The following is a 10,921-nucleotide window of genomic DNA, read 5'->3' on the forward strand; positions in this document are numbered from 1 at the left end:
CCGAATACGCAAACGTCCTCTTGGTCAGCCAATAATTGAAGTAAATCTCGGTCTATGGTAGCGGGTCGTGGGCCGCAACGCGTTCGCGTTCGCGATGGCGATGGCATTACACTGCGGAGACCAGGCCGCATCGTGACATCGTAAGTAGTAATCGTACGGCTATGTAAACAAGCGCGGAATAGGTGCTATATACTTCGGAAAGTTCAGTCGGAATGCTACCCTATGCGTCGCAATACGATAAAGCGAAATCGCTAGCCAACTTAGTGACCACTGGGAACTTGTGGTATGGCTAGTTTCGGTTTCGCGAAAGAAGATTCGGATGTACAGAAGCAAGCGACTCACAGTATCAACTGCTTCAGATTGCGCTGGATGATCATGTCCTGCACTGAGCCCATTGTGATTTTAAGCAAGTTTGTATCCGTCGCGTTGGTAAAGTGACCATAAATTTCCTTCTCTGGGTTACGGTTCAGAGCCCTAAATTTATCCATGAAGTACTTGCTTGCTTGCTTGTAATCGTCCGCCGGGCCTTGGTAGTCGACAAAGCCATGTGACGTTATAGGACTCGACGCGATCTTCTCCTTAAAAAGATCCATCTTATTAAGGAAGAGGATAAGGGCCGACTTGGTGAACCAATGCGAGTTTGCAATGGATTCCCAAAGCATCAAGGCTTCGTTCATTTGGTTCTAAAATCGCATATGTTAGCAGGCTTATTTACAATGGCAAAAAGTCATAAGTCTTAAGGGATAGTATGTACTTACGCCGTCCTTATCCTCAACCAGACATTGATCGTAACCGCTGATCGCGACCAGGAATAGTAGAACATTGACATTCTCGAAACAATGAATCCACTTCTTCCGCTCCGATCTTTGACCTCCCACGTCGAACATTCGGTATGTCAGCTGGCCCAAATCGAAGATGGTCTCGGTAATGCCTGTCGTCCTCAAACGTGATCGCAGCAGATCTTGGTCGGTGGGGATATATTCAGCTGCCCAGAGGCGGTCTGCATCTTCGCAGAAGCTTTTAAGACGTGTTAGCAAGGTCATGTCAACGGTGTCAACGGACGCACTATGATAGATTGTCGTGGAGAGCATATTCGTTGCCCTTTTGGATGGCCTTTTGTACTCCATTATCGCCCCAAAGGGCTTTGACCGGCTCGAGGTATTCCTGGGGAAGCGAATCGTGAGGCGAAATTTCAACGTCAACAAGGAGTAGTGCTTGGTTTTTCTGACAATAACACGACATTAGTAATCGACGTTTACAATGACATCTCATTGCGATGGCCTCGTCTCAGAAGACCCCGGTGAAATATTCTTGCGCATTCGAAATAAGTTCATGTATCACATACCTCGTTGTCTTTGTTTTCATATTCGATGGAATAGTCGGCCATGGCATCGAATATTATGCGCATCGACTGGATGATATTGCTGAACACGACGGGCTTCCATTCTAACTTTTCCGTTTTGCTGAAGCCTTGCGCGTAAATCAACTTCATCTGCTTGAGCACAGTTGACTTTCCCGACTCGCCGGCACCTATTAAAAAGTCCCGAAGTTAGCTGCGGTGTCCCGCTAGCCGAGACACGAATACTGGCGATTTCCAAGGAGAGACACTAGGTACGTACCTAAAAGAAGCAACTTAACTTCTCGTGCCATGCGCTTCTCATCTTGTCGGATAATCTTGTCGAGCTCCCGTGACCGAGTATTGCCCTCCTCATCCTTTTTGCGACTGCCGAAACACATGATGAATAAGGCTTACGCGTGTATGTCGAGTATTATCTGATCTTAGGAATATGTAGTGGGTAGTCGCGTATTCATGCGGAAAGGCGAAAGGTAAACGGATTCTTGCGTAATATACAAGAGAGCCTCACAGCGACTATGAACATACACAGCCCTGTGAGAAGATGAAAAAGAAAAGGAGAAAAATTGGATGACGACTACAGAACCACAGCTTCGTGATGGCGTGGTAAGGCTAGCTCGGGGCTTGAATGAAACGACTCAGTGATGGCCTGTGGGGGGCTTGAGCTGACGGCGCAAATCCAGCTCGCAGTCGGTTACGATCTAGAAATAATCCGGCGGGAATATCGAAACGTTATTACGACTTAAGAGCTTTTTCGCGCCTTTAAGGCTCTCCCTACAGCTCAATGGGAAGATGGAACAAAGAAAAATTGGACAGCAAGCTGGGCTGGCTATGTCGGTAGTTTTAGTTGCTTCGAGTCTCCGGGGACGATCAGACCAAGAAAAGATAATCCTTGTCGAGTAGCCAGGGTATGGAGGGAGGCTCGAGCGAACTCGAGAAAGAGAAGGGGGAAGAAAGAGACGGGAAAGCTTCCAAATAATAAAAATAACGACGGGTAGGACCTGAGTGATAAATAATACGGCCTGTCAGCAAGATATGTCAGTATTCTTTTTTTTCCTTCTTACTACAGCATCCGCCCTTGTTCTCCAGTTCAGGCGGGCTACATGTATGTTTGTATGTATGTTGTACTTCTTGACCAGGACCAATAAGCGGAAAAGGAGGGGGGTAAGAAACCAGAAATTGGCGAAGAGAGATAGGAGTCATATGTATGTACATAGAGCGGTACCGTACATATTACATTGATTTATAAATATTCCATCCACGTACCTTTTAAAAATTCGAGGGTCTAGATATTAGTAAATTCGCACGAACGTTGAGAGTAGATCTTGACCAGTATAGTTCAAAATATCAATGACTCTCTTATATCATATTCGGGGTTGTAACTCTGATTAAATATTAAATCTGCGGGTATATCAATGAGAGGAATGACAATAATAACATCCAATAGGAGGATATGGGATGACGGTTCGCGTAGGCGATGATGGAAGCTTAAAAAAAGACTTGGAGAAGTAATTTGCTACTAATATTGATGGCTGCTGTTTAGTACTGCGTAATCCAAGTTAGCGTCGAACTTCAATTGTTCAAATGATGCTAGTAGCTTAGATAGGTACCTTTGCCGGTTTACTGGGCAGTTTTGAATAGGAGTGTACCTTGCAGAGTGGAGTTGAGAGTCCTCGAAACGCAAGTTGGGGCTAATTCAAGGTCCTCTTTCCAGGGATAGGCTGATTAAATTTGTAGTGAGCAATGAGCTATATCCACCGACTGTCCACCGCGGAATCTCCTTGAAGAAGATACGACGTACGCAAAGTACCTTATGTACCTTCGTATCTCCTGTACAACCAAATATACTTATATTAGGTACATGTACGGATTACAAGCTAACCTTACACAACCACGCGACTACATCCTAGCTTACCTTGGTACCTAACGTACCCCCATAGCGCCTGGTTTACTTATTAATGACCTACCTACCTGTTAACCTACATATATATACTGTATCAGTGTATCGATGTATTTACATACACACTTAGAGCCAAGTCTCGTCAACTAACGTACAGCTGAAAATTGCAACCTTCTTCTTACTGATATGTATTCGTACCTTATATATTTAGGTTTGTGATCATAAAGTGTATTAACAATACCTAATGAAGATATGGAGTCGGGACGGATATTAAGACTGATTTGATCGCTGGACATGACATCTAATTAGGTTAGTACTTCGTAGCGTCCGAATCATTACTTAGCTTCAATATTAAAGCCGAGCCGACTATAAACTAATACTTTTACAGTTTCTCTATTTTCTCTACCTAATTTTCCCCATCTCCAAATGGCAAACAGAGACAAGGGAGCATGTTGAGCATGTTCGGCATGAAAAAGCATTTCAAGGCTAATAGGTAATAGTAAATAAGACAAATTACAACTACACTAGCCAACGATACAGCGGGACTATCACACATGCGTACAGACGTACATAATAACTATACCTAGGTTAGATCTTTCAAACTCCGCAACGAACACGCCATACTCGGATGCAAGGATCAAGAAATACATAAGTATAGGGAGAACAGGGAGAACAGGCGCCGCACGTAGGGTTCGCAGCCCGAGACGCTACTATTTTTTATTATAGCGGTACTACAACAAGTACAACAAGTATCAATGCAGCCAAGAACAATGTTATTCTCTGGTTGGTTCTTTCATACGTATGCAACGCGTGCGAGTACTTATATTAGCACAGATTACGGATTACGGTAGCATCACCACTACTCTCGTCGATTCCATACACCCACGCTAAATCAGACATCAGCCAGTGGCTATGTATGCTGATGTATGCGATATATGTATGCGCTGCCTACGATGGGTGTCATCAATCTCGATTGGTGTGAGTGCCACTTCTCAATGCCATGTGCCGTCAGCCTCTCAAGGTTACTCGCCTAATAGCCGGACTGTTCGTCCGTCACTGCCCTGTAACCTTAAGTATGATGCTGTCACGTCGGCCACACTGACGATACATAGAAGAAGAAGAAGCGTAAAGCGCAGTTCGCAGCTCGCAGCTCGCAGCTCGATTTATGGATACCGGCTTGCCTGGATTCCGGAGATATTGCTACCACCTGAGGAACACACCTAAGGAAGACGCAACCCTAATGTCAGTATGATACTCATAATAGCAATACCCTTCTTAGTAGATCTATATGCTGATGGCCGATTCATTCAACTACATACATACGTAATACATAAAAACATAGTACCCATTTACACGAGGCGAGTCATCAATGTTCCGTTAGACTTGGGGGAAACTGATCAGTAATTACCGGGCGTAACATGGGCCTCGGTACAGACGTATTTATGAGCGAATAGCGGTTTTTCGTATCTCCCACGCTTCCATGCTCTCTCCCATGCTCTTCCATGCTTACAATTTATCTGTAGCACTCATGCCCACCAATCGGCACCAACCCCCCTTCTCAATCGATTTGAGGTATCCAATGCTTAACTGATAGCTCTTAATCCGGACTGGGGCTTAGTCGGGCAACCAGGGCAACCTAAGAGCATTTAAGTTACATACATGCAACTAGTATGTCAACACCCGCATGTCATCTGAAGAGAAACAAGAGAGAAAAACGTGGCGAGAAGTGGAGCACACACAAGCATCTACAAGCAGCGTTCATTCTAACAATCCGATGAGGAATAGCTCCATGGACCTGTGTCACCCTTAATCTAGGACATGCTGGATATGCTGGATATGCTGGATATGCTGGAACCGATGTCTTTAAAAGCCCACAAGTCTTCCTTCCGCGCGATGCGGGTGGGAAATTTTTGAATGATCGACATACCGACATCCATCCTTAACCATAAGACCATAAGGCCATAAGATCATAAGCTTAGCTTCCGTGCTACGATAATACATACCTAGGTTTCGGCGTTCTAACTAGTAAATAACATCATGAGCCATCAATCAGCTTTGGAAATTACCATGCTCTACGTCCTATCAGCCAGATCTACGAAGATATAAGTTATACATAAAACACCTAGCAGGTCGCTTAAAAGGTTTTACCAGAAGGATCTAATCTACTACCTACATACCTATACGCATGCAGCAGCGAGGCTCGGTGGATCTTCCAGTTACTATCGTTAGCCAACCATGTGAGCAAAATTTATGGTCCCGACATTGAGCTTTTCTATCGTGGGGCGTATATTTCGGGAGACTCTAACGGGAGCCTGACCGAAAAGGAATTTATACCAAGTCAAATCCGTCATCAGACAATGTGACCCCGCGTCTTCGAGCCAGCCATCTACATCCTAATAAGGAAACATCAAGATACTGCATATACAACTTGACACATTTGACGCCTTGTAGCCCAGCGCAACTGGCCCTGAGCTACTACTGGAATCTGGAATTAACGGTGAACATTTCCACGGCCTTCTGGTAAGCCGGGAGGTTTCATGATTGTCTTACATGACTATCTACAACCCAAAATGTATTAGCTACGGTGGTCTCACTGCTGTCTCTCTTTGTGCCGTCATCTCACCGAAGATGATAAAAACCAAAGAGATCTCCAAGCCACACCCCCCCAAGTCGACGAATAAGGAGATACTGTCATCTCACCCCGAAAACAACCCACCGTCACTACGACGATAACCTACTCTCGAAGGATTCGAGCTTTGCCCTCCTCTACTACCGTATGTATACTAGGAGTACCCATCGTGACTATTATTGGCCAAGGACGCCGCGCGAAGTTACCGTAGTGGCCCCCAGGATATCGAGTAGTGCCACACTCCCGCATACCAACCATCGTCTCCAAATACGACCATCCTTACGGTTGAGATAGCACAGGTCAGAAGAGTCTGGGATCATCCAATGGTCTTTTTCGGCCCGTCAAGGTCTCCTCAGGGCCGGGGTTGATCCTGTAGGAGACCCAAAGCAATGAAGCTGTTGGGCTAGAAATAACAGATATACGATGGTATCGGATTTGCAAATGCATCTGGCGGAAAAATGTAACTTGACAAAATAGAGTTGCGCCATCTCCCGCACGTCTGTGCGTGGAATCTCCATGGGATCTCGAGCAGGCTGCGAGCAAGCGGATCTAAAAAGCCCAGCCCGGGAGTTAGCGGGGGCCAGGTCCATCCAACGGACCCCAACGGCATAACGGCATACCCAGTCGATCGCTTGCTCGCTCGCTTGCCCGCTTGCTTTAACTACCTTCCGCTATAGTAGGTATTGTACGAGGAACGAAAGGTAGGGAAATGCCATTTGATACTATGTAAAACATGCCAGCCCTAGCGGTGGCCAACTGATTTGCAGCGTCTGATTTGCAGCGTCTGTCTCGTCTTTAAACTACTGTCTACCGTGTAGCCAGCCTAAGATGCTATATGTAAGCTTACGGCCCCCCCCTCCACGCGATAGCCAAGACTATTGCGTAGGAGAGGATTCTCCCCCAGAGGACGCTAATGATACGGCACGGCACGGCACTGGCGCTGGCGCTGGCGTTGAGTAGGAATAATACCTAGGTAGTGTTCGTACCTAACCTACCGCTACTACTTCTACTATATAAGCACTTAGTCGCACACTCATATGCAAATATTAGGTAGGTAGTTGACACATCGTTGACACATCGGTGCACTGCATACGGGCAAAAGCAAGCAGTGGCCTTAGGTATATTCTATCGCCCGACCCACACGCCACGAGGGAGCCCGGTGGCGTTCGCGACGGGACATTTATAAGATGCCTTGCCCCAAGGCAAGATAAAGCAGATGAGTAGGTAGGTAGGTATATACCTAGGTACCAACTTACTTGTATATGACGATGTAGGTGCTCCATCGCCATGTATAGGCGGCTAAGCGCCCGTCCGCCGTTGCAGGATCGACGGCGATACAACTTACCCGCTCGCCTAGCAGCTAACCTAGCGAGCTGGGTAGGTAGGTAGCTAAGCTATGTAAGCTTCCCGGCACCTGCATACCGACGTCCCGGGCTGCCTGTTGCTTGTTCTGCTTAGTACGCATCGCCCAGGGCTCCCTGGACGTTGGTTGCTATAATGTAGGTAGGTACCTACCTAGCTTATAGTGTAGGTATATATATATCTGGGTTAGGAGGCATGTGTGTACCAATGTACGCCGACATAGATCCCAGGCGCGTATGTGCGATAAGATCGCATATGCTAGGTTAGATTAGGAGGTACTTAGCCTAGATAGGTGGGTATGTATACCTAAGTGAGTATCGACGGTACGGCACTGAGCCACGATCACGGGTACTAACACGCAGATTAAGCGCCGGGGAAAGGGCAGGGGTGGTGCGTGGGTGGGTAGATGGAATATATATATATAGCTATAGATAGATATATATATGTGGGATACGTAATAGATATAGATACCTACCTATATATATATATATATACCGCGTAGTAGTAGCTTGGTAAATTACAATACGACTACCTTCTCGCTCTTTAAGCCTTACGTACGTCCTATCGTAGTGCGTGCGTGGTGCGTGGTACGTGGTGTCGTGATGTGGTATGTTCGATCCCGTTCTATGGTATTGTGTTCTGTTGTATCACTGCTTCCCACGTTGAAGGTCAAGGGACGTGTTGTGTAGCCCAGCCTGCCTCAGCTGAGAGCTAGCTTGTTGATGTATAATGCAGGTGCACATAGGTAGGTATATATACAGTAGCTACCGTCCCCATATAGGTTAGGTAGGTATATATCGTGCTACTGCTAAGTGTGTTCTAGACTTCGTCTTGTTACCTAGTAGTAGTAGTAGTAGTAGTAGTAGTAGTAGTAGTAGTAGTAGTATACCTTATATATACGCCTGTACGTGCCTGGAATAAGGGATGTATCAGAGATTGCCATGCTGCCCTTGCAGCGTATTATGTTGGGGCCATAATTTAGTTATTTTACATAGACAGATAGGTAGATAGCTTGCTTGGGGTGTCTGCTAGTTTACTGATATATCACTTTCATACTTCCCTGCATATGTGTTTGTATTTCGTTGTGGGATAGGGACGAGAAGAGATATGTCAGTACCTGAAGTCAGGTTCTCTATGTGGCTTATATATATATATACCCCTAATATTGCCAGAACAAGATCGATGCTTAGATTCTCAACTCATTAAGAACCTAGCTTAAATAAGCACAACACTTGTCGTACACTTGCAGAATATTTCATAAGGGGTTTGAAGCAATATCATAGTTTGATTTGGATCCCGCCCTTTGGAGCCCTCTAGATAAGGAATAAATGAGAGGTATAAAATCAGCAACAAACTATGCCGAGAACAAATCTTCAGCGAATATTCATAAAAGTCTTCATCAGTTGGTCATAAGCCAGTCTATTCATTATAAACGGCTACCTATGGGCTCTTTAAGACTTAAACACGTTACTCGTGAGGCATTGAACTATCTCATGACCTTCATCGTCCGGGCCACTCGGTATCGTAGCCCAGCCCATCTAACCACCTTTTCACTTCCCTCGCGCTTTAACGCGTCTATTGGAGAGCCTTCGCGGCAAAGGTAGGCAGAACAAAGCTAGCCTTGTGGATCTCAGCATTGTAGTACTTGCACAGACGCTCCTCCTCCTCGGGGGACCAGGAGCGCAGGGGCTTCTTAACGTCGCGGCCCTCCTCCTTGCAGCACACCATGAAGCCAATCTGGCCTGATGGGTACGTCGGGATGGTGGTGTATGCGTACTCGGCCACGGGGAACACCTCTTTGCAGTCCTTCTTCAGCTTGGCGATGAGTGGTAGGTGGAGCCACTGGTTCTCAGCTGTGATACAGGGAAAGGGTTAGCGAGACATGTTTGTGGGAAAAACTAGGGGGTGAATTGTAGAAAAGAAAAAAAAGCAAAACGGGTGGGTAGGGGGAGAAAATAGGAAATTAGACTCGGATCTTAGCATAACAAAAGACCCGAACTGGAAGATAAAGGGGGGCGCTTGGGAGGATGGAGAAGGGGGGGAGACGGAGAGGCGAGAGAGAGAGATTTTGATGACACAGCTCAGCAGCAGCAGAGCCCACCACGGTCGACCATTCGTAGGAAGAAATTGGAGTTGTTTAAGAACAACCAGGCAACTTAAGTTCAGTGCCATTTGACCCGTCGCCACACTCTCGAACTTGTTTGCTTTGCCTGATATAAAGGAGACGTACAACCTTGGGTGGTGATGACGCCGCCGGGTCGAAGAGCACCGTGCAGCAACTGGAAGTACGACTTCTGGAAGAGGCTCTCGGCGGGACCCTCGGGGTCCGACGAGTCTGTGATGATTACGTCGAAGGCGTTCTTGTAATCGTCTAGGAACTTAAAGCCGTCCCCGACGTGCACCTTCACCTTGGGGTGCTTGAAGCCTTCGGCCATGCCGGGTAGGTATTGCTTGGAGAGGCGGATGACGGCCTTGATTTCACGTAGGGTTAGTTATGGGTATCCTATCCATGGTATTTGTGAGTGCTAGTATCAGCAGAGAAATAATACCTCGTCGATGTCGCAGAGGACAGCCTCCTCGATGCACTCGTGCTTGACAATCTCGCGTAGGACACCTCCGTCACCGCCGCCGATGACCAGCACCTTCTTGGGGTCGGGGTGGGAGTTCATAGCCAAGTGAGTGATCATCTCCTGGTAGGAGAACTCGTCACGCTCGGTGCACTGGATGACGTTGTCCAGGACCAAGACGGTACCGTAGTTGGTGGACTCGAAGATGAGCACATCCTGGTACTTGCTCTTCTCGTGGTGGAGGACCTTCTTCACCTTCAGAGTCATGGCCTGGCCTATAATGAAAACCCAGGATCCTCATTAGAACAAGTAACTAAAAGGGTCTTCTAGCTAGAAGGGAAGGTTTGTTGCCTTCACTCACCCGGCCACATCTCAGAGATTTCTCTGAACCAGCCATCTGCGAGATAGTTAGCAAAAGATAGACTTAACTAGATTTATAATGTAAATATTAAGAGAGTGAATTATGAAGGATAGTTATAAGACCAAGTCGTGTATACGATATCTATACGTAAAAGTGTAGATATCATGAACCTCAGATATGTTGCACAATCGCGATCAACACGATAAGAAAAAAAGGAGGGGGAGGGGCAGAGGGGATCCCGTTTATGATTGGCATGTGAATAACGTCAACTAGTCGACCAAACGGGAACTAAGCTGGTACTCATTGGACTTGTATAAGCAGCATATTCGTGACAAGAGAAATATAGAATAATATAGAAAATCTGCCCTCTGCTTCGCTTCACTCATGATGCATCGTTTGCAACTTAAACTTACCCTTAATGGTAGCGTGTGTGATCTCCTCAGAAGACATCTTGGACTGCGCAAAAGTCGAATAATACCGTTGGCGGGACGAGGAAAAAGATATATCGCTGCTGCAACGACAACGGCGAGGATCGAGGATATTTAAATATAAACGGTCGAAAACCGGCCCTATCGTCCTCTTCTTTTTATCGTAGGTCGGGAACTGCAATTGTCGAATCAACTTGCACGGCGAAAATATTTGCCTTCTCCAGATCATCTAAATGAAAATTTTCTGCGGTGAGATTTTTAAAAAAAAAACAAAACAAAAAAAACCAGTGATACATACGGATTATGTAAGTACCTTCTAC

The 10,921-nt window shown here is 46.2% G+C and overlaps 2 protein-coding genes across 2 annotated transcripts; both read right to left on the minus strand.

Annotated features, from left to right (window-relative positions):
* Positions 1 to 338: 338 nt before the first annotated feature.
* On the minus strand, positions 339 to 1,737 carry F4817DRAFT_319678 (G protein alpha subunit; the record flags this gene model as incomplete). Its single annotated transcript, XM_049301094.1, has 5 exons — positions 339 to 683; positions 759 to 1,017; positions 1,067 to 1,224; positions 1,346 to 1,530; positions 1,620 to 1,737. The coding sequence occupies 5 exons, from the start codon at positions 1,735 to 1,737 to the stop codon at positions 339 to 341; spliced, it is 1,065 nt and encodes a 354-aa protein (XP_049155304.1).
* A 6,911-nt stretch (positions 1,738 to 8,648) lies between these two features.
* F4817DRAFT_349432 (spermidine synthase) lies at positions 8,649 to 10,846 on the minus strand. The gene is made up of 5 exons (XM_049304824.1): positions 10,587 to 10,846; positions 10,174 to 10,466; positions 9,795 to 10,087; positions 9,479 to 9,716; positions 8,649 to 9,098 (listed from the first exon to the last, which is right to left on the minus strand). The coding sequence occupies exons 2-5, from the start codon at positions 10,181 to 10,183 to the stop codon at positions 8,821 to 8,823; spliced, it is 819 nt and encodes a 272-aa protein (XP_049155305.1). The 5' UTR covers positions 10,184 to 10,466; positions 10,587 to 10,846; the 3' UTR covers positions 8,649 to 8,820.
* Between the last annotated feature and the right edge of the window lie 75 nt (positions 10,847 to 10,921).

Source organism: Daldinia loculata (assembly GCF_022478755.1).
Source record: "Daldinia loculata strain CBS 113971 unplaced genomic scaffold F4817scaffold_64, whole genome shotgun sequence".
NCBI lineage: Eukaryota > Fungi > Ascomycota > Sordariomycetes > Xylariales > Hypoxylaceae > Daldinia > Daldinia loculata.

Coding starts and splice junctions, on each gene's coding strand:
- F4817DRAFT_349432 (XM_049304824.1), bottom strand. Junction 9,717..9,794: donor TCCTCTGCGACATCGACGAG/GTATTATTTCTC, acceptor CGTGAAATCAAG/GCCGTCATCCGCCTCTCCAA. Junction 9,099..9,478: donor CGGCGTCATCACCACCCAAG/GTTGTACGTCTC, acceptor CCTGTATCACAG/CTGAGAACCAGTGGCTCCAC.